Source organism: Stegastes partitus, unplaced genomic scaffold (genome assembly GCF_000690725.1).
Source record: "Stegastes partitus isolate 25-593 unplaced genomic scaffold, Stegastes_partitus-1.0.2 Scaffold894, whole genome shotgun sequence".
Lineage (NCBI taxonomy): Eukaryota > Metazoa > Chordata > Actinopteri > Pomacentridae > Stegastes > Stegastes partitus.
The window spans coordinates 98,623-126,602 of NW_007578625.1; the positions used below are offsets into that span (position 1 = coordinate 98,623).

Consider the following 27,980-nt stretch of genomic DNA (forward strand, 5'->3'; position numbering starts at 1 on the left):
GTAACTTGAGCTTATTGAAGTAACTTGAGCTTATTGAAGTAACTTGAGCTTATTGAGGTAACTTGAGCTTATTGAAGTAACTTGAGCTTTGACTCTTGAGCTGTTCTGGGGCAGGTTACGTTCCAGAAAACACATCAACACATAGGATATGTTTTTTCCTTCCGATTCCAATGAGTGCAAATGTTCTACAGACCCAGTTTACCCTCAAACAGACGCTGATGAAGCACTAAAGACGTTGACTTGTTGGTCTGCTTTAATGTTTCTTTATTTTCTCTCAAAACTTGGGATCTAAGGAACATAAATATCAGTGAAACGTTTTTATAACTGGTTTCATAGTTGTGGAAACACTGAGGCCTTCCTGCTCGACACGTCTGCACATTTTCACACCAATTCATCAACCCTTGAAGTGACTGATCTGCTGTTTTTGACCGTTTTTGCTGCTCTGATGCTGCAGAAACTATAAACTGCATTTAAATGTCAAAGCTGAAATGCTTTCAGTGCAAAGTTCCTGAAGCAGGAAGTCAGATTTTCACCCTTGACGTGATTCATTTGCTGTTTTTGACCCTCTTTGCTGCTCCGATGCTGCAGAAACTGTAACATGTCAAAGTCAGAACTCTACTTCGGATCAAAGCGCTGCACTATTTGGGTGTCTTTCTATTTTCTTGCATCATTAATTCTAACTGTCTGCGCAGCCAGTTCTCCATCGGGCCTTCACGATGGCACCGGCCTGGACATTTGTGACATGACTGTAAGTCTCTAGAGTCAAACACCTTGCAAACACACTGTAGGTAGCGTCATCATTATCCAGTTGAAAGTGATGTTTCAGGTAAAGTTTAGTTGTGCACTGAACCACGATTTGGACGTTTCCTGTCGGCATGAACGCACAGTGAAGAGCACTTTGTGTCACAGGTTGTCTTCCCTCAGGCACCGTCCCTTCTGGCCTCACTCGATGCGACTTCTTTCTTTCTCTGTCGACTCTTTTCTTTCTGTTTTCCCGCTCTAACACTCTCTCCACATCTCACCCCCCTTCTTCTTCTGCCCTCCACTCTCCCCCCTCCCCCCCCTTTGCTCTCCTCAGTCCCCACCGAAAGGTGCCACCATCCCCTACCGCCCCAAGCCTGCCTCCACCCCTGTCATTTTTTCAGGTGGCCAGGTAAGAGCAGACCCACTGGGGGCGTCCACAGCCAACCTCAGCCTCTTACTGCAGCACCAGCCACTGCCTGTTAGTGTCGCACCAGGTTTTACTCACTCGTCCTCCCCCCCTCCTCACCCTCCTCACCCCCCCCTCGACGAGCATGAAACCATCACTGCTGTTTACTGTCACCTCCAGCCACCCGAACCAGAACTGAGATAAATGGCATTAAGGCAGAAATGAAGTCTGGTGTCGACTCCAGTTAACTCTCCGGGTTTGGTTGGGAAACTGGCCAACTTACCTTTTAATTGATGAGAAGCGAGGCAGCGCTCCTCATTCATGATGCTCCGTGTGAAACCTGAACAGACAGCAAGGAAAAAAAAATAACTGACTTTAATTCACGAAATGTCAAACTTACAGACAAACCTGCTCTCAGACCTACACGACTTCACAGTAACGACATTAAATCGACATAAACGACAGATTTCAATGATTCAAACTTACCAAGAAAGAAACACTCGTTTGGGTTTCCTGTTAAACACCTTCACCTAAAGAACAGGTAACTCTGAGCAGGTGTGTTGAGTGGATTCCCTCCTGTGGCCTCAGGAAAACCTGACGAGGCCAACTAGTGGACAGGAGAGGAACGACACGTCAATGAGGCTCAATTTTTTGTACCATAACTACATAAAGAAATTTAACTTTTCTTTATTTTTTTTTGTCATCCGACTACACAAGAGACCTTCTCTCGCCGCCTAGTCATATATTGAAGTGAAAAATGAGCCAATCGTGAGTGAAAATGTGACAGGATCAAAGAAACTGCTTTGATGTTAACTGGCAAAATCAATCAGGCGTATTTAAGGCAAAAAATATTCCCCCTTATAGTTCCCCTTAAAAAAACAGAAATGTGTCTAAACTTTCAAAATATTAAGTTCACTGTACCTGATAATGATTAACGAGAGCGGGTGTATGTTTGGCATTATTAAAGATAATTTAATCGTCCACTAATTAATTATTAAAGTAGTTGCAGATGATGTTTCTGATTTATTTATTGTTATTAATCCAGACTATATGAATCAGTCAACAGGAAAACTACTGGGTTGGACTAAAACACACAGAAACAGATGCACCTTTTTACATTTTAATAAGGAACCATACTGGAAAAGATTCTAAAATAACCGAATCTGGTGGTTGAGCTTTGATGTGCTTCACTTCTTCTTACAGTTGAGCTTTTGTTACTGTCTTGGCTGAGATCAAATGAAATTTAGCTCAGTTCTGACCCCCGTGGCCCCTATAAACCACACATCCAATAGGACGAGACTCCTCTGGCTTCCTCTGAACCCTCCCAGTCACCTCCCCACTGTCTGACTTGTCCCTTATTGATTTAGTTCAACTGGATCTGATTGATGAATAGACTGAGAACATGACAGGGAATCTATAGTGCATGACTTCTATGTAACATGGCTACAAATAGAGCTCAAAAGATGAAAAAATATGAGTGTATACAATGCTAGAGATGTAGAAATCGTTTTTCTTGAACTTTGCCAGTTTCGGCTTGACTGAACGCAGCTACTGTTACATTTAAAGCAACCACGCAACTGTTTCTGTGCTTCGGTTTTGCTCGTGTGACACAATAACGACGAGCTCTTCTCCTCGTGTTCGCAGGCTTATACCATTCAAGGACAGTACGCCATCCCGCATCCAGATGTGAGTTCTCACCCCGGCAGCAGTCAACGCTGCTCTCCACCATCCTCTCTTTCTCGCTCTGACTCGCAGCCTCTTCTCACTTTCTTTCTTTCCGCCCTTATTAATATTAATTGTTAATATTAATACAGCTTTGTTTCTGATATGTAATTCCTATATCTTCTAACTGTTCTGATTCTCCCCTCCTCTGTTAAGCCTCATGGGGCTTGGCCTGAAGAAGATTCGGCGGCAAATACTGTCTCATTGTTGGAGGGATTTCCTCAAACAGCCACTGTGTAGCCGAGTATTTTCCCACAATGCAGCAGGGCGGCATCAGCATATCTGGCCCGTTGTTGTTGGCTCTAGGGACGTGGTTCCAGAACTGCTGCATTCTGTTCTTGAACTACAGCATTCCCTGTAGAACAGTGGCGTCCTATTACAGAACCGCCTCATTCCGTTCTACAGCTGCAGAGTTCCATACTGGACCTGCAACGTTCCATCCTGGAGGAGTTGTTCTCCATCCAAGAACTGCAGCATTTGGATTTAGAGCTGCAGCGTTGTGTTTTAGAGTTGCAATGTTGGGTTCTCAAGCTGCAGTGTTACACTCGATGACTTCAGCTTTTCGTTTTGATACTGCATCATTCCATCCTAGAGCTGCAGCGTCCCGGTTCCAGAACTGAAGCGTTCCATTATAGAAGTACATCACTCTGTCCAAGACTTGCAGCGTTTCGCACTAGAACTGCATCATTCTGGTGTAGAACATAGACTGTATAAAAGATGGACGTAGCAACCGGCCCTGACAAATGAAGCCAACCCGGAAGGGTCAAAAACCTACGTCCGCAAGCTGCTGGCTCCAAAAAGCCCTGGCTCCCATAGACTTGAATTGGAAAAGAAGTGATCACAGATCACGAAATACTGCATTCCTCCAGCTCAGGATTTTTTTCTTATTAGTTTTCATGGTCAAGTCCAGAGATCAGGTGGCCAATCTGAAAATAAATCAATACTGAATTTTTAAAAAATCGTCAACATTTTGCGGGTCAAGGGGCGTGGCTGGCTTGATTGACAGTCGGCAGCGACGATGCAGACGAAGCGAGCAGAAGGCGGTAAATGTGGGCGGGCAGAGAGGGCCTGCCTCTCAATCCGTCTAACCAATCGCTGCTCCTATGGCTCCGCCCCCCTCTGACGATTTTTGCGTCACTGGCTCCAAAAATCCAAGATGTCAACCAGGAAGTAGCAAAACCCTGGCTTCATTTTCTCAGTGCAGAAACCAACGGGTGACGTCACGGTAGCTACGTCCATCTTTTATACAGTCTATGGTCTAGAACTGCATCGTTCCATCCAAGAGCTGCAGGGTTCCGTTCTAACAATGGAACTTCTCAACCTAGAACTGTAGTTTTCCATTCCTCAGCCACAACCTCTCATCCTAGAACGGTAGAGTTCTGCTAGCGAACTGCAGCGTTCTAGTTTAAAGCTGCAACGTTGTGTTTTAGAACCACAACATTCTACCCTAGAACTGCAACACGCCATTCTAGAGCTGCAGCGTTCTGGTCCAGAACTAAAGCGTTCCATTATAGAACTCTCCAAGACTTGCAGTGTTCCGTTCTAAAACTGCGTTCCACACTAGAACTGCATCGTTCCATTCTTGGCCTGAAACGTTTCATCCCAGAACTGCAGTAGTTTGTTGCGGAATTGCAGCGTTAAGTTCTAGAACTGCATCGTTCCATCCAAGAGCTGCAGGGTTCCGTTCTAAAAATGGAACTTCTCACCCTAGAACTGTAGTTTTACATTCCTTAACAACAACCAACAACGGTAGTGTTCTAGTAGAGAACTGCAGCGTTCCAGTCTAAAGCTGCAGCGTTGTGTTTTAGAACCACAACATTCTACCCTAGAACTGCATCATGCCGTTCTAGAGTTGTCGGGTTCTGCTTCAGAGCTGCAAGATTACGTTTCTAATCTATAAATGCAAGCATTTTATCGTGGAACTGCATCATTTGGTTCTAAAGCTTCAGCGTTTTGGTCTAAACTCAGGCGCTGAGTCTTAGAACTGCAGCAGTCCATCTCACCGATACATGTGGGCGGAGCTTATACATGCATACGCGCTTCTTGGTGCATGTGGGCGGGGCTTATGCATATGAGGCGGGGCTTACACATGCATGAAGCTGCTGCGATCTCAGGCCAAGTCCTTCATGAGCTTCTTCTCTCTGCTGTCTTTACTCTCTCGGTCCTTCACCTGTCTGTGTTGTTACTTTCCTCAGATCCTCTTTAGCGTTTCGGACAGACCTCAGTGTGTGTTTGTGCGTGTCTGAGTGTGTGTGTGTCTGAGTGTGTGTTTGGGCTGTGTGTGTGTGCGCGCGCCTGAGTGTGTTTTTAACGATGACCTCATAGCTCTGCTGTCCTCCTCCTCCCCCCCTCAGCAGTTGAGCAAGCTCCACCAGTTGGCTATGCAGCAAACCCCCTTTACCCCCCTCGGACAGACCACCCCTGCCTTCCCCGGTACGTACCCACCTACACGATGACCCTCTTCACCAAAGATCCTTCTCTCGTTTTTATCCTGTAGAGACAAACACATTCTCTCTTCTTCTTCTTCTCCTGTCTCTGTCCTTCTTCTCTTCTTCTTCTTCTCGTCGTTCTCCTCCTACTGGTCTCTGTGGTGCTCTGCCATTGACATGGCCTGCTGGTGGTCTGCTCTTGTTGATGTTGAGGTTTCTTTTCTTCTATTTTGCTTTTCCCAAAGTACCTTTTTTTATTTATTTATTTTTAACAATGGGACTTCTTCAGATTTTTTATAATTTTTTTTTCATTTGGAGAATTCACATTCCATATGAAATCAATAAAATCTGACCTCCTCACAATCAGCAGATTTTTTTTAGTGTGCAATAACTTCAGTATATTTAGTGAAGACATTTTTACCTTCATGTTAGTTACAGGCCCTTGAAGTAGGTGGAAATGTCGCACGTTTTAATTTATTTTTCCAGCATTTCTGAGCCTCATAACCTTAAAAATATGCAGAAAAATACACGAAAGGCCTGAAAAACGCTTTTGAGTTCTGATAAAAACTGAATTTTACATCCACGTGTTACAATCTGAAGACTAATTCTAGATTTTGTTCATTCTTTTAGTGACCAACTACAAGCATCAGTATCATGAGATATTTTATACCTGCAGCAGTTTAATGTCTATGACACAGAGTCATAGAAACAAGCTTTGGCACCCTCGATGCTTCAGTTTGACCAAACTACTCAAAAATTCTTGAAAATATTTCATAAAAATTACTTAAAAATTGTCCAGGATACCCTCAAACTTTTCCAAATTGCCTCGAAACCTTTCCAAAGGTCCAAAAATCTGCCCAAAATGAATTATTTTATTCTAAAACTCCAAAATGCATCAAAGCTTTTCCAAAATGAGAATAAAAGTGTCCACAATAACTCAAAAAAGTTTACCAGAATGCTTTATTATTTGTCCAAAAAAACCTTGAAACTTGACCAAACTGATAAACCCATCCATGATTTTTCTAAACAGGAATGAGTAACAAATGAACCAAATAACTTGGAATCAGTGTTATGGGATATATTGTGGTTTAAACAGCAAAACGGCAGCAGTTTAATGTCTATGACACAGAAATCACTGGTACCCGGATGTGTTTTCTGATAATTCACCAGAGAAAACTTTAAAACTCTCAAGGCTCATATCAGCGTGTGTGTGATGGTGGTTGGTCAGAACAAGTTCTGGACAATGAAAGATTAATTTTACCTTCATATTCCAGCATTTTTTTCATCTGTGTCAAAGGTTTTTAACAGAACTCAAATGTGTTTTTAAGACCTGAAATTTTCATGCATCTATCTTCTGTATTTATGAAGATATGAGGCTCAGAAATAATAGAAAAACTAATTAAAAACGCAAAATTTGGACGCACCTCTATGTACTTCAAAGTCTGTATCGCTACACATATTCATATTATGAAGGTAAAACTTTGCATGTTTTCATTAAATACACTGAAGTTATTATAGATTAAAAAAACCTGCTGATTGTGAGGAGGTCCAGGGGGAGGAACAGATTGATTTTTCATGGGATGACTCCACTGAAAGCTGTTCTCCATCATGTATTCAGGCTCTGCTGAGGGCTGAGTCACACTTTCCAGTATCACAGACTGGCTACTGGTCAATAGATAGAGAACCAAAACACTCCAGGACTACAGTCCATCAATCTTGTGTCTCTTCCTTCCCTCCTCTGTCTGCTTCCTGTGTTCAGCAGCAGGTCTGGATGCCAGTAACCAGGCCAGTACTCATGAACTCACCATTCCCAATGATGTGAGTACATTTGTCATCAGTGCATTTTCATTTCTCCTCTCCCCAAACTTGCAACCAAGAGTGATTCAAAGCGAGACATTTTTCACTCGAAGCTGACAGTTTATGTATAATATCAGGCTTCAGCAACAACACGGTGGACAGAAACGCTGTGAGTCTTCTGTTATTACCAGTCGCACTTATTCAGCAGTTTGTGGCCACTTGCTGCTGCTGCTGCTGCCAATAATGTAAAGCTGCAGCTCCCCTCCACAGAGTCTCCATTAAGACAATGCATCAGAGCTTTCCAAAAATCCATAACGGTTAGTGTGACATAGTTATCGCATTAACCAGCTCCTACATGAGTGTTAAAGGCTGTCTTCAGATCTATTATACTAATGAATTCTTAACTGAGCGTCTAAATCATGAATTAAATCTGTGTATCTGCTACACAACTGCTAACTGAAACAAAAATAAAGCAATATATTATTAACTTTTAACCGTCTAAACCTCAAAACTCGCAGCTTTGAAAGTAATTATCTGTTTTAAAAATGTTCAGAATGATTTATCAACTAGAAGCCATACATACGGTCCTTGAAACTTAACAAATCTTAGCTTGAAATTGTGATTTTGTATAAAAATCTTTTTTTTTAAACATGTATTTTGGATGATTTATGGCATGCTAACTGTAATTTGTATTGCTGCACCCAAAAACCTGTTGGGGTTTTATCAAACTGCCAAAATGACAACATTCATCACAGGTAGAAACTAAAAACAGAGAAAATATGTGCATTTTATGATTCCTGACAGTCCTTGAAATCATCATGGGTGAGCGTCAGTGGTTATCTGTAAAAATGAGCCAGAAATAAGCTTAAAATCATGAAATTTCATCGAAATCTTTTGATTCTACAAAGTTTCGTGCTCCTAATTGCAATCGAGATGACATTAGTGACTCAATGTTCAGTTATGGGACGATTCAGCTGAACTGCAGAATGTGTTTACAGGACATGAGTAGGGAAGTACGTTAAAACTGTTTTTGCTTTTGGTAACAGCTGTGGACACTTGGACATACTTTGTACATGTTGGTTCCAGGCTTTTTCAAATTTCCTTCAATAAGTAACCAAAGAAAATCCCATTTAAAAACGATTTCAGTCATTCTAACTGTGTCAAACTGCACAGGACACATCTCTGAGTTCCCTCTACATCTAGCCCAGCTTGTTCTGTTTCCATAGACGTGCAGGACTTTATGTTATGGTTAAAAAATGAGCCCAAAAAAAATGTGACAAATAAAACGCCGAGCTTGGGGTTCAGTTGGTTAACTTGGCTCGCTGTTGAAGTTTTCAGTAACACGATGTGACATGAACTACTGCAGCCTCCTTCTCCACTGCAGAGATGTGCCGCAGCCAGAGGCACTTAGCTCTGTAACGGGAATGTCCTTAATGGAAAAGACTTGTTGAAGGAGTATCAAAGTTAAACACTGTCCAGCACTCACATGCATCACTGGGAATCCATCAAATGTCTAAGTCCCGCCCCCATTTTCTTCCCAGCTAATAGGCTGCATAATCGGACGCCAGGGAACCAAAATCAACGAGATCCGTCAGATGTCTGGGGCGCAGATCAAAATTGCTAACGCCATGGAAGGGTCATCGGAGCGCCAGATCACCATCACAGGGACCCCCGCCAACATCAGCCTGGCCCAGTACCTCATCAATGCAAGGTCAGGGAGCGCTAACGCTACATTAATGCTGAACGGTTTTCAGGCTCCACCATGTGTTTGTCATTCGCTCTCACATCGAGGAAGGAAGGAAACATGAAAACGTTCATGTTTTATTCCACAGCTCTGACAGAGAGTCCAATTAGCTGCTTTCAGTTTGTCAAGTTCTTGTTTCTGCTCTTAATGAGCTGGAAACCTCCCGTATGAGTTCATTTTTGGGATTCTGTGCTGTTTGCTGCTTTCCACCATCGTTGTTTTAAAATCCCTGCAATATGTCTGCAAAATAAAACAGTTTTCCAGTATTCATATAATGAGAATATATATGCAAAGTGCAGGAAAAATAATGAAAAAACTATGAAAGCCAGTTACTGTATGTGCCACAAATACGTATGTAGCTGTCTTTCATCAGTTCTTCTCAATGATTATTTGCAATTTTGCCCTATTTTTTAAAGCTTAAGCTGAAAATAGTACTTTTTTCTGTGATTTCACAATTGAATATTTGTAGTTTAACACTTCACAGAAGTTGTTTGTGCACATCATTAATGAGTGGCTTAAAAACCGCTGTAACATTCTGCAACTACAGTGACTAAATTACTTCATACACACAACAACTTCTGTTTTCTTGCCAGTCGCCTACGCTGAGCTTAAAGAGAATCTATTCTAGCGTTGTATTTATATTCTGGGACTCCACTGGATGAGTTTTGTATGTTTTACAGCTCAGATGGATTTATCCTATACTGATCCATTAATGGAACCCTCTTGGCATGCAGTTTTAGCTACTGTCTCTTTAAGAACCCCCTCCCCTACAGCCCACTTTATTCTGATTGGCCAGCTTCCGGAAGCCTCCACCAAGTGCGTGTGAGCAGCACTTTTGGCTCGTTTTTTTCAGGATAACATGTCTTTCCAACCCACCGGCAGGTTGGGGGTTGTTTGTAAAAGTTTTTTTTGTTAAAATGCAGGTTTAAACTGCTTATCGCATCTTTTACCGTCGTCCTCCTTCAGGTTCAGAGACGTGGCGGCCATGTGGAACGACCCATCTTCCATGACCACATCCTGAAATCCCTGACTGGCTCCTCCGTTTGGCCCTTTCCAACGACTGACCACCGCAGACAACCCTGATGAAGCCCTTCGGACTCTGGCTCTGGCTCTCCGAAAAAAAACCCTGAACGCCTTCCCACCCTGGTTCCATCAGGGAGGGTCGGGCGCTCGCTTTCATTTCAGAGAGCCACGTTAAATTAAAAAAGAAAAAAAAAAAAAACATTACAAAAAGAATTTCTCTGTTGATTAGATTTTTTAGCGAACTGTTAAAGCATGTTGAATGTTTATTAGGAACAACTTGTGTTAATCTTTCTTTCTTCTTTTTCTCTCTATCTATTGCTTTCTCTTTCTCTCTGTCAGTGCTGCGTCATAGAACATCATTTTAAAGTATAAAAACGTACTAGTACGAGATCGAACACTTTTGTAGAACTTAGTTATTTGCATATAACAGCTGCTCAGTGATGCTATCGGCAGAGTGTGTGGTGGGATGTAGCCAAATTATCAAATTTTGATAATAATATTTTGAAACGGAAAAAAAAAAAAAAAAATTGGACTGTTCTGCTTTTGTCCTAATTTGCATCTTTGTCTAATCTCTACCCATGCTGCATCACATGACCCTTTTAAGCCAATGGTATCACTCCTAGAGCCTCCCTTCTCATGTTAATTTCCTGTATTTACATTATTGCTTATATTGCATGTGTTCAGTGTCGTGTCGTTGTGTATTTCAGTGCACGTGCTCCTTCAAGCGTTATTATTATATCTTTGTGCTCCTGTTCTTTTCCGCAAACTTTTCTCAGCATTTTTGGCCATTCACGTCGAGTCCTACTCCCTGCCCGGACGAAAAACTTTCCGACATAGCCTCCTTCTATCAGCACCGATTATTAGTATATAGATGCATGAATGGGAATTAGTGAAACATCAGTGGCTAAAACACTGACTGGAAATTTAAATGATTGTTTACTAACTTATTATTATACTGTATTTGTTTTGTACAAGGACTATTGTGACTTAGCACATTAGTCGACTACGCGGCGCTCATGCAATAGACTATTCAACACTTTACTCTGGACTGCCTCTGTTGGGGAGGATTAGTTGGACTTAAAAGCCAAGCGTTGCGTCCAAACCTTTCGGCTTCCTTCCCTTGTCTCGGGAAATATTCGCTGCGCTGCTGGTAGAAGCTTCGGAGAGAGAGGGGCTTTAAAAACAAAACAAGGGAAAGAAGGTGAATCTTAACAGCGTTTGGACGAAGCCGAATGGTATTTTTGGGGCCAAGGAATGTTCAGGGGTTCATTGGGGGGAACCCACGGGGCCTGGGCGGACGTGACCACTCAGTCTCTTTTTCACGATTGTTCATCTTGTCATGTTCTTTTCGTTGTCACGCGGTTGATTTGACGCTTTAGGTTTGAATGTCTTTTTATTGTCAGCAACTTTTTATTTAAAAAAAAAAAAGGACAGGTTGGATGACAATTCCTGCTTCGCTGGTTTCCAGTAGAGCCAGCGTGTATTTATTTATGGTGTGGTGGTGCACACATGACTTTCTGTTTGTCGATCGAGCTAGGTTAACTTAAGCTAAGTTGGTTTCGTTGTATTGTATTTAATATGAGAGGGAGGTGTGGATGATATTTGGTGTGATTCAGTAATTCAACCACCGATCGCATCTTCTGCTGGCGAGGATGCTCCACGTATATTGGACAGCTTGGGTCATCTCGTTTCCGAGCTTCAGCTGAGCTCACTTCAGTGTTGACACGTACAAACAGCTGTTGAATGTTATTGTCGAATCACGTTATCTACGATCCAACACAGAGACGTTCTGCATTTACAGTGACTCAATTTCTTCATACTTTCTTTTGTTTTAATGCCAGTCGCCTACGCTGAGCTCAAAGGGAACCTATTCTGCTCATTTCCAGCACTCTATTCTTATTCTGGAACTCCACTAGAGGAGTTTTTTATGTTATACAACTCCAGAAGATCCTTATTTATCCTGTACTGATCCATTTATGGAACCCCCCAAACACGCAATTTTAGCTACTGTCTCTTTAAGGCCCCCCCCTCCCTAAAAGCCCACTGTGTTCTGATTGGACAGCTCTTGGAAGCCTTCACCCAGTGCTTGTGAGCAGCACTTTATTGGCTCGCTGTCGCAGACTATCATAAAATGAAATCTTAGACAAGTGGAGTTAAAGTAGGAAAAAAATGTTAAAAAGCATTAGAGCCCCCTCAAGCCTGAGATTTTATTTTTGCGTATTTTTGCCTCATTATTTGAAACTTTTTCCACGTTTAATATAAACATCTGACAGCGTATCATCATATATGTGACGAGAAATAAGGAAAAGCAAAATAGGTCCCCTTTAATGGAAAAGTTTGACGTTTTGGGAAACATGCCTATTTGCTTTCTTCGTATGACTGCAACTAATTATTTGTATTAATCTGCTGATTATTTACTCGATTTATCGCTTAGCTTAGTTTAGTTTATGATAAGCTTTTATAAATCCCACAGTGGGGATTTCTACAGTGTAGAAATTTGTTCTATATAATCTTAGAAAAAGGTCAAATACTTGTTTTGTTTTGTCCACAACCTAAAGACATTCAGTTTACTGTCATAGAAGAGGAAAAAATGCACAACTAAGAAGCAACTATCAGACATTTTTGACTCTGTTTCACTAAAAAAATTGCTTAAATCGATTTGTATATTACAAATTTAATATTTTGCAATTAATCAATTAATCGTTGCACCTCGAGCCCTGGAGTGAAAAGCCTGATGTTACTTTCAGGTCTAAATATGATGCTACCATTAGCACCCAGCTAGCTTAGCTTAGCATCTCCACAAACTGGGGGGAAACAGCTAGCTTGGCTTTGTTAAGCTAACCAGCACCTAAGATTTCTATTTTATGAGTTATGTCTAGTTTGTGCAATTAACAACTTTCCAATTTTCAGTCGGAGCTAAGCTAAGCTAAGCTAAGCTACACTAACCATCTCCTCGATATTTATCTGACATCTCTCAGCAAGTTAAACTCTCTGGGGGCTTAAAGTGAAAAAATAAATGCAAATTTTTAATTTACATGTTTCTGTTTTTGGACACAACATGCTTATTCTTAAACTTCAGAGGTTTTAGCAATTGGTTTAGCGTACTCTTTCCCTTCCTTTCTCATCTTGACGCTAAGCTATCGGTTGCAGCTTTCTATTTAGCGACATCTTTGAGAGAAAACAAATGAGCATGTTTTCCAAAAATGTCTGTTACGCGCTTTCATGACGTAAATGTGATTATGTAAATGGACCAAATGCTGTATCAATATACCGAGCGATGCATAGTCAAAGAGTATTCTGCAATAATTCTTACATTTTGATGTGAACTCAAGTAGTAGTGCTAGCATTGAAATTATGGATTTGTGTTTCTTTTCATTTTCAGTTGTCATAGCTTGTACTTCGATGGGAATGTTTGTCAAATGAACGAGCTGAAGTCTTTTTTTTTTTTTTTTCGTAGAACAAATTAGCTAAGATACCGAAGAGGGCATTCTTTCTGAATTACCCACAAACTGTAACGGCGAAGGACACCCTCGAGGGTATTGAGGCTTTTCTATGACGGTTATCAGTGCATGTGTACCATTGAAATGTTTTCGCTTACTTGCTAATGGTTTCTAGCGCAGCTGGAGCGTGCATTTGACAAATTAAATCTTGTTGTGTAATATGAATTTGATTGCCAAGCAGGAATATTGAGTTTGTAAGTGATGGCAGTGTGATTTCAATAACATCAATATTCATGTGTTACTCAGTGTTTCGAAAAACTGTATTTACATTTGTGTATATGCCTGAGTATACTGAAACAAACTGCAACTAATGCAATAATAGGGTGCAATGTGCAATTATTTATTCAGTTATTTCCTCGTTAGCGTAGGAGAGCAGTGTTAAAAAAAAAAAAAAAAAATAGGAGAAAAAAAAAAGGCTTTTTTAAAAAATTTGCCCACTTTCCACGTGGCAGCAACAGCAGGAAAAAAAGAACATGATTTTTTTTGTTTTTCAGCTTTTGTTTGTGTGTATTGCAGTTTGGGGGGAAAAAAAAGTGATAGAACTTTGTTTGGATTGATTTATTTGCAACGTGCAGATCTATATTAGTTGTGAGTAATTACATAGGTTTTAATTTCAAAGTGTTGGTAAGTATAAAAACAAATAAAGTTTCATTTTTTCTTTCTGTGACTTGTTTTTGTCTGGTTTTTTTTATTTTTTTGAAATTGTCCATTAAGACCTGATGAAATATGAGCTGACAGACGCCTAAAAGAAGCAAAAAGTCTCCCGGGAGGGTTTTTATGGTTATTGAATGCAGCTAATTATTGAACAGCAACGTAATTATGGTAATTAGAAAATGACGTTTGAATCTCATCTGTGCTTGTTTTTTTTTTTTTTGTTGAAAGATTACTGCCAAAATCAGATTATACAAAAAGGCAATTAACAGCTAATTATTGATTGGTCGTCAAAGGTTCAGGCGACACTGAGGTCTGCAGCAAAATGACGAATAACCGTCATTTCTTAGAATTATTACCATTAACTCTAATTTAATTTTAATTCATTCTAATTAGAGAGAAAAAATAGATTAGAACCACAGGTCCCACTTTCTTACGGCACGGACAGATAAAATAATCATTTCACGGGCATCCCCTGAGGTGAAACGTTATCATACCATCCAGGGGTTGATTAAAACATCCCCAGATGAAACGCCTGATAATAAATGAGCAGTAAGGTGCATTAAGCTGAATTCATGCTTGGCTGCTCGACTGTGAACTCTCATTTCAGTACAAATAAGAACATATGACAGCGATCGGCATTGTTTAATGACTGGCACCGACGTTATTACAGAGATTTGGGCAAAAATAAAGCAAAAATAAAGTGGTATTGTTGAAGTTTCAGCCTGTTTTAAGGAAAAAATAAGTACTATGCAACAGAAATAAACCCAAAAAGTCACATTGAATGGCAGGTGTGACACTGCCTATGAATTTATTACATGTTTTTACAACATTAACCTGATTTACATCCACATTTAGCAAATTTTACTAATTTTTTACATCCTTTTCAGCCCATTAAAATGCCATTATTATTCCTATATTTATGGACCTATAGGAGCTTCTTCAGCCTTTGAGGAGGTTCAGTAGATATCATTAGATTTATTGAGGGTGGAGTCATGATTTAGTGCTGACAAAGAGGAAGTAATTTGGTGGAAGTCAACGGACTTTAATTCAGGAGACTTGAGTTTGAGTTAAGTCTCAGATTAGAATTTTGTTTTTCATTAAAGCGTTGTCTGATTTGTGCTTCGGTCACTGTTTACTCGCATGCTCAGCCTGTAATTGGTAAAGTTTAGGCACCAAAGCTACTTGTTTGAGACCTGCTATTAACTTTTTGTGCAATACTTCATCATCGTGCATGACATTACTTTACTACGTTAGAAAAAAATCCTCCCACAAAACACAACACTGTGGCTAAAACGACTGAAGGTGCTGCGCTAAAACGGACGTTTCAAGTCATCAGCAAAAGAAAACACAAACAAATGCCTCTGTGTACGACTGTTATGTGACTATTAAAGGCTGGTTCACTGTCAAACATCATATTAAACAGCTGTTGGAGCTCATTCTCCAATCAGGTAATATGAAATCATTACTAAAGATCACTGATTGGAGTTAAAATGTAGAATCAACGTTGATACTAATAAAAGCCTTTTTTCCATTTTTCTTTCTGGTAAAACTGCTTGATTTTCTAATTCCTCTGTTTATGCGACTTTGTGCATTCACACAGCTTCACTTTTCCACACACACCTCCGTACTTGCTGATACCTACAAACCAGTGCGGATTTATAAAATTATTTCTCCCTGGGAAGTGAATCATTTCCACATCGGTGCTTTCTGTGACTCCAAATCAGCTGCAGCCTTTCTCTTTGAGATGTTGAAATGCAGATCATGTATTTCCTTTGCAGCCTTTGTTTTATTTCATATCTTGAGCTCCTGCAGCGAACAAACCAGTGACAGAACAGGCTGGTCAATGAATAGATGAAAAATAGCCACGATGCTCAGCGTGCTCTGCGTTTAAAACCGAGTGGAGCAGCAGCGTGAAATAAAGGGTTTGTGGAGTCCAGAGGAGAGTCTGATGGCTCGAGTTTACACTGACGGACAAACGGGCTCATTTACTGGTTTATTTATTGGGAAAGCTGCACCTCACTCATCTCCAACAGTTTCTATTGTTCCTACATCCAGGTCGTGTCATTCAGGTTTGTTCTGGAGGTTCATCCATCCATCCATCCATTATCTATACACCGCTTGATCCTCACTAGAGTCATGGGGGGCTGGAGTCTATCCCAGCTGACTCAGGTTCACCTGGACAGGTCACCAGTCTATCACAGGGCTACACTTAGAGACAGACAACCAAGCACACTCACATTCACACCTACGGACAATTTAGAATCACCACAACATGTTTTTGGACCTTGTGGGAGGAAGCTGGAGAACCCGTAGAGAACCCATGCTGCACGGGGAGAACATGGAGAACACGCAGAAAGATCCCGGGTGTCCTCACCGGGACGTGAACCGGCGACCTTCTTGCTGCGAGGCACCGGTGCTAACCACTGAACCACCTTGCAGTCTTGATTATGTTCCCACACAACTACACTGAATTTACATTCATGTTTCCAAATAAATGCCTATTATTTATGACATAAACCTATTTTCTTCCCCGAAGGTGAGTCCACATAAGAGTCTGGGTGTCATCAGATATTTCAAAGTTCATTTGCAATTCAAAAATGGAAATAATGAAATCTAACTTCAGTCAATCCGTTTTTGGTTTCTGGTAATTCCTTTTTTGTTTATTTAATTAGTAACCCAAAACAGAAGTCACATGACCTTTTTGAATTTCAAAATAAAAGTATGTGGTCTCTCCATTTTTGTACTACATTTGAAACGACGAATAGATTTTTAATTTTGTTTGTTAAATCACAAAAAAAATGTGAAAATGACAGATCGCTGCTGTTATTTGGAAGAAGTGTGTGTATATTAAGGACTGATTGTTAAATCACAGGGGGAAAAAACTGCATTATTTTACATATTAACCACAAAAAAATGCGGCAAAAACTGTAAATAAAGTCCACATCAAACATCTGTATCCTTAAAAAAGTTCATTTTTTCATTTAGAACATTTAACCATCAAAATTGCACTAGTTTTACGATGTTTAAGCAGCTAAATAATGATTATTTTATAGATATTTGCTGTTATTTGAACAAAATGTATGAAGGAGGATTAAAAATCTATACTTTCACAAACAGTAATTTGTTCTTTTGCATTGTGTGACCATAAAATACGCAGTTTTACTGTTTAAATCAGCGAATAATATCATTATTTTACAGATACTTGCTGCTGATTGTTACCGTATTCCATTGTTTTTCTGGCAGCAACATTTTTTTGTGGCATTAATGCATTTTCGTGTTTTCTATGCGAGCTAATATACTTTCATGCGATCAGCAGCTCCTCCTCTACAGCCTCTCCAGCGACATAATGCGCAGAGGACATTTGCAGCAGATAGCAACAGACAGATAGAAGATAAGAGCCAAAGGTTTCTCCCCTCTGCAGAGGAAGACTCGAGTCATTTCCACATCTTGATATGAGCTGGCTCGCCTTTGAACCCTCAGATTGCTTTGCCAGAGTGGATGTTGAACATCCCGACTGCCGACAGCTCCCAGACAAGTGATTCAGAGCCTGTTTCCCCTCCGGAGCATGTCATACATCCATCTTCTGTGCTGCTAAATTATGCACCAAAGCAGGAACTTTGCTTGGATTAGGCACAAGAACCGATAAATCCAACTTTCGCTTCCTTTAGCTCTATTAATACGAGCCGAGCCGCTGCGAGCATTAAAGAAAACCCAGATTGTTGGAGGATTTTCTCGGCTCAAGCTCAGGAGATGTTTGCTGCGATAAGTTGTTCAGGCTCTGGATTGGAGAAGATCCTCGAGGGCAGAAAGCTGGTTTATGGTGGAGCGGTAAAAGTGAGTTTATCGGAGGAGAAACACTGACGGCTTAAAATAGAGCACGAGACCATGCCAGGAAAATGCAACGCTGGTGAGGCCACAGTTTGAACGCATAATGGTTTCAGGGTTTCCGGGCGGGATTCAAGGGTAGATTAAGAATTTTCTGGTGGGAGCCAAGAAGCTGTTGGAGGAGTTCATAGGTGTGCAGGCTATAATCGCTGGCCCAGATCCAGAGCAGAGCTTTGCAACGCGTGGCAGCGACTCAGGAAGAAACCGCTGCCAAACAACAGTCATGTTGCACTGCCACAATATCGGAAATCAGGGAGAACTTTGCAAGGAATTTGTAATTTATATCTAAAACATAAATACGAGAAGCTCCACAGAATTATCCCACATTTCCCAAAAAATCTTCAATGTTCAGAGAAATCTCCTGGATAGCTGAACAATAAGAAGGTTTTATACGATAGCTTCTAGTTTGAGTTTTTTTATTCCAAAAACTTTGTAAGTTCTGCAAAGTCTTACTAATGTTTTCACCTGGAAGTTGTCTTTTAGTTCTCAGAATGTTCTTCATACATGTAAGCTAAAAAAAGATGCTCTTCCACTCAAAATACTACATCTTGTCCATGTACTTATGGTATTTGAGGTTTATCCCAAACAAAATACTACTTTCTGCCCATGTACATACAATTTTTAGGCTTATTTCATCCAAAATGCTACATTTTGTCCATGTAGTTATAATTTTAAAGGCTTATTCCGCCAAAAATACTACTTTCTGCCCAAGTACTTATGGTTTTTGAAGTTTTTTCCGCTCAAAATATGACTTGCTGTCCATGAACTTGTGGTTTTTTAAGGTTTGTTCTACACAAAATACTATTAAATACTGAAACAGAAAGAGAAAGGTTGATTATAGGGTGGTTCCTGTAAATGGACAGACGCCTAATGAGGTTGTACAGAGGTGGTTCTGGCAGTCGGATTGTGCTCGAAGGTCAAATTTAGGAATGGATGCCTTTGGGCAGGCTGCGGTAATTAATCTTTGGTTGCAGTGAGGCCACTAAAACATAACTAATAACACATGTGACAACCAGAAGTTAATGAAAAGACTAAAATGATTGAGAGATAATGGAAGTCGTCGCTGACTTTCGGCGGCACTTCCTAAACTTTGACATTTTATCAAAGATCCTGCGACTTTCTAAAGCTGAGCTTAACGTCGCTCCAGGCCTTGGCTGTGCTCCAGCTGCTACCTAATATCCCCTGAGCAGAAAATGAACAGAATTTTATTATTTTTGGCCATCATTTAGCAACTATATTATCTGACCCGAGACTTGAGAAACATTCCTTCAGTCCTTCCTTTGCTGTGGCTTCAGGGGCGAGTGAGGTAAAGTCTCGTCACAATTTGCCCAATTTAAAAAAAATCATGTTTTCTTCTGTTCTTAAATGTGACCCAGAGCGATGTGAAATGTGAGCTTCAATAAAACAAACATCAGACTGTTGTCCTCAGTCGATTTACCTTCGATAAAGGTTTGTCCGACTGGGCTCGTCCAAAGCATAAAGTCGCTCGGTGCCCCTGCGTTGGCTTGAAACTTGGAGCGGGTCCATGCTATCACTTAGCATTGCTGTAAGCTGCTTACAGACAACCTTCTCCATAATGCAAAGGACTGACTGTCTGTCAAAGCAATGAGGGAGACGACGTGCAAATCTAAAAGTCGCTGCAGACGTCTCGAGGCGGGGACAGCGAGGAGACTCCTGCCAACAGATCTCCTGGAGGCTTCTTGCTTCCCCTCTCCGAGCTGGGACGCGGGGTTAAAACATGCCGCGTCCTCCCTCGTGAACGGAAGCTTTTGCAGACAGAGTGAGCAAAATTCAATGTCAGATAGCCTCTGCAGCGGGAAAGCATTATCAAATGTACAGAGCGTGGCTTCGGAGAGGTCAATATATACTGTAGGGCAGCACAGTGCTGCTTTCACCAACTCACTGCCTCACAATGTCATCTGTGACAAACCAGGCTGGCAGTGCAGATGGTGTCGAAACGCCGTCTTTTTGTCCGGTGGAAATGATCTGATCTGTTGCTGTTCATTGCTCACACGGCAAATGTAAATGCTGTCATGACAGAATCACTGCGGCCGACAGAGCCTCACTTGAACTGGCTCGCCTCCACGTCATTGTGATCTCGGGGGGTGGGGGGGTTTTGATTTTGTTTAGGATGGGATACCGTGCAGGAATTTTGCCAGGACTCCGACAAGATGAGTAAGGATGTTAAACAAACGCCTTGGCAAGTTTCACGAGCCTCAAACGGCGGCGAATGTGAAGTAAATCTATCACCCTGACTGCGGGAGCAACAGAAACGCTGGTGTTGAGCCGCCGTAACTTGTGATTCTGGATGCTGCCACAGCAAAGCAAACTCCTGCTTCACTGGTCAATATAATCAATGATTCTGCCTCTCAGCAAAATTGACAGGGCTGAACTCTGGCTGCCATTTAATCACACAGATGCTTTGCAAAGCGCTGGCTGCATGCAGGTGGTCTTTGCAGAGATACAGCCGGGACTACCTTCAAAGGTTCTTTTTGTCACGGCGGGTGTGACGGACTCCGAATTGAAGTCCTCCATCAGGGCAGGACAGTCGTAATCAGTGTTTATGAAGAGTGACAGGAAGTGACATGCAGGGCAAACAATCAGTCACAGGCAGAGCAGGAGGACAGTAGGACGGCGGTAGGTTAACAAAAAGAGGCGCAGAGGAAGAATACAAACTCTAATATCGCTTTCAGTACATTTGAACTGTTATTCAGTGATTGAGACACATACATGAGCATCAGACAAATGCAGGCGAGGACGAAAACATAAATTACGATGCCAGAGGAGGCAAAAAAAACCAAGAGGAGACGTCATGAAAACACAAAGACGAGGTTCGGGTGTCATTCAAAAGTGCAAGTGAGCATGAAATTTAAATTTGACACATCAGTGGGCGCAGAGGCACGAACAGATACTGCAGGTGATACAGACACAATAGGGCAGCGACAAAAATTCATTTTTCAGGAACTCAGTCGATCATTTCGTCTGCCGGAGGTGATAACCGGAAACCAGCTGAGAATGCAAAGTTTTCTCCGGATAAGAGCGCCAAAGAAGTCGTACTTATCATATTAAGCAGCAAAAAGTGAAAGAACGAGAAATTAAGTTGCTGTACATTTCAACTGAGGTCTGCATTTGTTTGTTTGTGGCGAATCACAAATAATTAATAACATCAGACTGGGCGGGACTCGTCGCCCTGAAATATTTGGTAGTTTTGCTTTACAAATGACGCAAGGTAAACAATCCCCATTGGTTTATTGGTGGAGAGCTGGTGGAGTTAGCTTAGCTTAGCATACGTAAGTAGAATCTATACAATCCACCCACCATCAGCTCTAACGCTCGCTGATGACTTGTTTCCACACAGCTCAGAGTCAAGCAGGAGGACTTTGAAAAACTTCTACGGTTGATTTCAGAGACTTTATTTAAGGAAGTTGTTGATTTAACCTCTAAAAAGTCATCATATCACATTTCCTAAAAGATGTTTCCTTGTTGCACGTGACAGTAAATGAACCATCTTTGGCTTCTGGACTGTTTGTCAGACAAACATTTGAAGACATATTTTCTGACATACCGTTGAGAAACAGAAGCTTGTACACCTCAGTGTCTCCTAAGCTTCAAATTACTTTCAATTCTATCACCTTTCAATAACTGCATGATTTCTAACTTGAACATTGGAGGATTGCATCTTATGAGCAATCAGAAACAAATATTTTCGTATATTGATCATTCAGGCCCCAAAGTAGAAACTTAATGCTGCAAACACTGAAACTCAACAGAGTCCACTTGGGATTTCCAGTCAGTTTAACAGCATGAACACGGTTTTAAAATGAGGAACCAGCAGAACCTTCTCAGTTTTAGACCAATTGGCTGTGGATGTCTGCATCATGGCTCCACGTGGAGAAGAACTGCACAGAGGAACTATTGAATTTAGCACTAATCAGAGCTGCAGTGGTCGTCCTCCTAAACTAACTCCACAGACAGGGAACTACTTTCACAATCCAGCTGTAAGAAACAGACGGCAGCTGCTTCACACTTGGCACAGGGTTTATCAAAACTTCATAACGTTCACCTCTGTGGAGCGAGGACATGAAATTAAACCCTTGCTTGCAAAACTTTCCAATAAAACTTTGACTGAAGAACATGAGAAGAAGCCAGATAAGTGTTGAGAACATTCTTTGATCAGATGAGATCAAGATGAGCTGGTTCAGCTCAGATAGAGTCCAGCATGTTTGGCGTGAAGCTGATCGGGACTATCACAGTGAATGCATCGTCCTGACAGTGAAGCCCAGAGGTAGAAGAGTGATGATGTTGGGGTTCATTAGTGCAAAAGATGTTGGGGAGATTTATAGACGAATGTCTGTGGATGAACCACAACACTGTCTGACAAGATGATTCCCAGTCTGAGAAGACTGTAGAAGAGGAATATCCCAGCATGAGGACGATCCAAAATCACACAAGAGTTTCAACACAAGACGAAAGTGAAAACTACAACCTGGACAGCTTGTGTCCTGACTAGAATCCAACAAAACACCTTTGGTTGTATTTTAAAGCAACACAACTCCTCAAGCAAAGAGCAGCCGAAGAGTCTGTGAAGAATGACAGAACATCCATCCATTATCTATACACCGCTTCATCCTCACTAGGGTCATGGGGGCTGGAGTCTATCCCAGCTGACTCAGGGTGAAGGCAGGTTCACCTGGACAGGTAACCAGTCTATCACAGGGCTACACTTAGAGACAGACAACCAAGCACAGTCACATTCACACCTACGGACAATTTAGAATGACCAATTAACCTCAGCATGTTTTTGGACTGCGTGAACCGACGACCTTCTTGTTGCGAGGCAACAATGTTAACCACTGATCCACCTTGCAGCCCATGACAGAGCATCTTAGCAGAAATTTAGTATCCGTCCGACTGAAGAGCATCAAGTCTGTCATCAAAAACAAAGGACGTATTGAAAGACGAGAGCATCAGTGATGAACGGTGGACTGACTTTTGTGGGATCGATATTTTAAAATAATTAATCTAAACTGTTATCTAATGTAAAATCATTTTAGTAATATTATAGGATTAGCAAGACTGTGTGCTCCATATTTCTATTAAGTAAACTAGAACAGGTGACTCATTTCATTTATGATGCTTGACAGTGTATTTCTAAGGTAACTACGCAGTAAAAAGTAGATTTTCCTCTGATATAAACACATGAACTCCAGTTATTATTGGGCTAAAAGTTCAGTTTTACTCATTTCAGTACCATTTCTACATTTTCTGCCTTGCTGTACACTTCCAGCCTGCAGTATATTTATAATAAACCCACAGAAACACGGTTGGCAGCTCAGACTGGAGGACGGTTTAAATGCGTCCATAAAGTTTGAGTGTCTGCTGCTTTCTGTCTGTTCAGCCTTTACGGTTCATGACAGCAGTTTTTTCCGGTGACTCGCAGGTGCAGCTTTTTTTTTTTTTTTTTAACCGACTGTGAGGAAGAACCGGGACACGCACGCACATGCACACGCACACCGGCGCACAGACGCACCGCTGCTGCAAAGCTGCGCCGTCCGGAGCTCCAACAGCTGGATCCATCATCCTCCTCCCGCACCGGACCGAGAAGCATGAAGCGGTTATTTCTGCTCCTGCATCCGACAGAAGAACCCCGGACGGGCACCGAACGCGGATCCGAACCGGACAGAGTGGAGGCGTCAGGTCGGTGTGGAGCCGGACAACAGCACAAACTCACTTTTACGCATTTTTCATCCCGCAGGAGCGAATCCAAGTGAGCGAACTGGTTTCAGTTTCTGTCTGGAATTACTTTTGGCACCAGGTGGATATTTAATTAACACAAATGTTCATTAACTGGAAGTGAGAAAACGTTCTCAGAAGACGGTTTTTTCCCCCCGCATAGTATTCTTAGAGGAAAGTGCATTTTCATTTCCATCTTCTATCGATCTGGTAATTATTTTATAGATTAATCAATCAGTTGCATGTGAGGCTTTCTCAGATCTTTAGTACACATCTTCAAGTGTGTTATTTCAAGTCAATAGTCTGTCACTTCCAATTACTTTTAAGGTCAAATAATTTGCCTACTGTTTTCTCGATTAATCGATTGAAGTGTTTAACATGTAAAATGTCAGAAAACAGTGAAAACTCAGTTTATTCCAAAGTCTAAGATCACAAGTACTGTTTTGTCCATCCAGAAGTCTAATCTTCCACAACGTATTCAGTAAATAGGCTGTAACTCATCATTATATTCACTGTAGACTCAATTAATCGATTCGTTGTTTCGCATGAATACGTCACAAAATGGTGAAAAATTCGGGTTTTCCAAAGGCCAAGATGACAAATATGTTGTTTCTTCTAACCAAAAGTCTAATAATACACAATGTATTATCCTAATAGGTTGTTACTTGTGATTATATTCACTGTAGATGAATTCCTGATTAATTAAAGTAGCGATAAAGGTTGATCACTGCGATGACGTCCTCAAATGTTTCATTGTCATCATCCAAAAGTGTAAAATTGAACCATTTATTCAGGACAGATGCGATTAATCGATTAGCTGTCACCATGAACATGACAGAAAACGGTGAGTAATGTGTGCTTCCCAAAGCCCAAGATAGTTAACGTCTTTTTTTGTCCAACCAAACGTCTAATATCACACAATTTATCAAGCAAATAGCCTTTAATGAACGATTATATTCACTGTCGATTGATCAGTTGATTATTATCTTGATCAATTGATTAATAAAATGTCAGGAAATGGGGGAAAATCAAATCAGAGTGTAAGATCACAAAGATATTCAGTTTACTGTCAGTAAGAGGAAACTAGAAACAGAGGATTTTGACTTTTTTGTGACATAAAATGACTCAAACAGACGCTTTAATAGTTGTGAGCAGCTCTGATGTTAACATTTACAATTAAACTAGAACGTAGAAACAGTTGATGTTGGCTTAAAATGAACTTTCATCGATTAACTGTTTGTTTTAGCCCTATTGAGTTTATCTATTGAGACCCGGCTCTATGTTGTGCCGCTCTGTTAGTGTTCCCATAATACTCAACCCGAGCCACAGCCTCCGAGACATTTGGCTTATCAATATTAATAGGATTGTAGGTTGAGCAGACACATCTATTCTACGACATCTATCGGCTGTTTTCCTGCTTATCGGTTGTTCCTCGCGTCGTGTCGTGGTTTTAATTTGACCTTCACTGCTCTCACATACATCACCGCTAATCTTATAGACCACACAGCGTCTTTTTATTTAATCGCAAATCACTGTTTTCAAAGTTCATCTGCTGCATATTGATGAGCTCCACACCTTGTTTAATGCCTTGTCGTTTCCTCGCAGGGACACAGTTCCAGTCGAGCTATAGAAACACGCCATTATTATGATAATGTTGAACTTTACCGGCTCCCCCCCTCCTCCAAGGAGAAAGGAGTCGGGAACGAGGCAGGAGTGGAGATATTTTACAGAAAAACGGGGCTGCGAGAGGGCATGGGTGTCTCAGCGGGCAGGAAAATACAACACAAAGACATTCCTGGATGTTTTTTTAATTAATTTCAGTCTCTCTGTCTTTTTGTTTCACAGGTTTCTTCCCATCAGCGGAGAAGTTCTGCCCTCTGACCCTGGATTTATGACCATAGGACACATCTGATGCTGCGTTTTGGAGCAAACTTTTGGACCTCTGTTGAGCTGGATTTTTCAAGAATGTCCTCAAATGATTTGTCTTATTTGATTAAAGCCAGTCCTGCAACTTTAGCCAGCATGCAAAGTCATCTGGGAAGAAGATCCTGAGCCTTCAAATGAACTGATTTTTCTTTTTTCCAAACTGGAGCTCCTGGATTTCATGTCTTACTGAGGACACTTTTCGCCTCAAGACAAGATCAACCGATTAGAAAGCACACGTTTGTGGTCGAACTTGAACGTCATTGCAGCAAAGGGATGAAATAATTGCTATAAAATCCTGTTGCTCCTTATAATAAACCGCAGATCGTTTAAATTAACATATTTCTTACCCAAAGTGCACTCTAAAAAATAGCATTTGGGCTTAACAAGTAGTTTATCTTGTTAAGCTGAGACAACTTGTAAGGAAACTATGTCCAACCAACTAACTACAGTGAGTTAACTTAATGATTAGCAGCAAAAACACACAATTTAAAGTTCAAAACGCATAAAAAATTAAGTTAAGTTGTCCGTGTTATTACAAAAAGAGCTCTCTGTGTATGTATTTTATTAGAATTATTATAAACACAAGTTTTTAAATTGATTCTTCATAAAAATTAGGTTTATCCAACTAGTTTCTCTACATTATTAAAAAGGAATTGTTCTGTGCTACATATTTAACTGGGAAAATCAAGAACACAAGCTTTTAAGTTGACAAACATTTAAAAGTTATGTATTATTTAAAAGTTAAAAACATCAGCTCCAGTTGCATTTTTGGCTTTTTCACGTTTTGTTCATGTTGTAACTTTTACGAGGTTAATTAGTTCAACAAAAAGATGTTGGTCATTAGCTTTCTTCATTTTGAAATGCAAGCTTAAATCATAAAAGCAAAAATAGCACCAATTCAAATGTCTCAAATAGTTATTAAATCTGCACCAACAGTCCCCTGTGGCTGAGCAGATTCGTAAAATTAAACTTTATGGTTCCACTCGTTGCTAAACTAAAGAGTAGGACGGCCAAAGTTCACTGCTAAATATGACAAACATTGGCTCGTCCAGCTTTACAACACATCCCATCAACTCTATCACAAGCCCGCTGTGGGTCATATCACAACTGAAAATAATCCCAAGTTCATTACTTTATTGCAATTAATCTGAAAAACGTATATATTTGTTTAGTCTACAGGTCCATTAAAACACACAGTCTTAACAGTCTGAAAGTGTTGTCTTGTTTAGTAGAAATCCTCAACTCAAGGTGAAGAAGAATCACGTTATGAAGCTCATTTCTTTAAGCTACCTCAACCTGAATTGAGTTTTAAATCAACTAATGCAGAAACTGAAGTTTAAATTACACAAAATGTTAAATTGGTGCAACTTTATTATGTCAGCCATCAGAATAATGACCGCAACTTAAAGGTTTACCTAAATCGTTATGAATTTTAATTAGGTTGTAGGAGTAGGCCCCTGAATTACTTTTTAGAGTGTGGACCTCCTGGATTGTTTTTCATGTCTCATCAGTATCTTAAGCAGCACACCGTCACCAGAAACAACGTTTTCAGCCTCAACGCCCGCTAATGGGGGCCTCTGGAAGCTGCAGGTCCTCCATAAAACCTCTGTGCTGTGCTTCTCTTTCCTTTGTTCTGCTCCTGTCCATGATTATGACCACGCATGCCTGCCCAAAGATCTGTCACTGCTCTGACAGGAATGGCATGGTAGTGCAGTGCACTTCTCGCAACCTGGAGAGCATCCCGTCCAACCTGCCCAAAGACACTGTGGTTCTCCTGCTGTCGTCCAACCGGATCAGGCACGTCCCGAGGGAGGCCTTCACGGACCTCCACCGCCTCCGGGAGCTGGACTTATCTCAAAACGCCATCGAGAGCGTGGAGGTCGGTGCCTTTCAGGGAATCTCAGATGCCCTGCGGACCTTAGATCTGTCAAACAACCACCTCAGCAGCCTCCCGAAGGACACCTTCACCAAGCTGCATGCCCGGGTCCGCCTCTCCCACAACCCCTGGCACTGCGAGTGCTCGCTGCAGGAAGTGCTTCGGGAGCTGAGGCTCGACCCCGAGACCGTCAATGAGGTCAACTGTTTCACGTCTGTGCAGGAGGAGTATGTGGGGCAGCCGGTGATCCAGGTCCTGGACTCGGGGATCAACTTCTGCAACTTCCACCACAAGACGACGGACGTGGCCATGTTCGTGGCCATGTTCTGCTGGTTCTCCATGGTGACGGCGTACATTATTTATTACATCAAACACAACCAGGAAGACGCCAGGCGGCACATGGAGTACCTTAAGTCGCTGCCCAGCACCTCGCACATCAGTAAGGACTTCGACACGGCTAGTAGCGTGTTTTAGCAGGATACTGTAGCGCTACTGCTGTCTTTGAACCGAACCCTACACATCCCAAAAGAGGCCTTCATGG

General features: G+C 41.3%; 2 protein-coding genes across 2 annotated transcripts in view; both read left to right on the forward strand.

Moving 5' to 3' along the window:
* Positions 1-9,863, forward strand: part of LOC103365960 (poly(rC)-binding protein 3-like) — a 15,367-nt gene extending 5,504 nt beyond the window's left edge. The window contains exons 6-11 of the mRNA XM_008293544.1: positions 1,079-1,222; positions 2,795-2,836; positions 5,227-5,305; positions 7,061-7,119; positions 8,640-8,809; positions 9,809-9,863. Coding sequence (XP_008291766.1) covers positions 1,079-1,222; positions 2,795-2,836; positions 5,227-5,305; positions 7,061-7,119; positions 8,640-8,809; positions 9,809-9,863 — 549 coding nt within the window. The remainder of the gene's footprint in view (positions 1-1,078; positions 1,223-2,794; positions 2,837-5,226; positions 5,306-7,060; positions 7,120-8,639; positions 8,810-9,808) is intronic.
* A 17,267-nt stretch (positions 9,864-27,130) lies between these two features.
* Positions 27,131-27,913, forward strand: LOC103365961 (leucine-rich repeat-containing protein 3-like). Its single transcript, XM_008293545.1, has one exon. It carries the CDS (start codon positions 27,131-27,133, stop codon positions 27,911-27,913), a length of 783 nt encoding a protein of 260 aa, XP_008291767.1.
* The last annotated feature ends 67 nt before the right edge of the window (positions 27,914-27,980 follow it).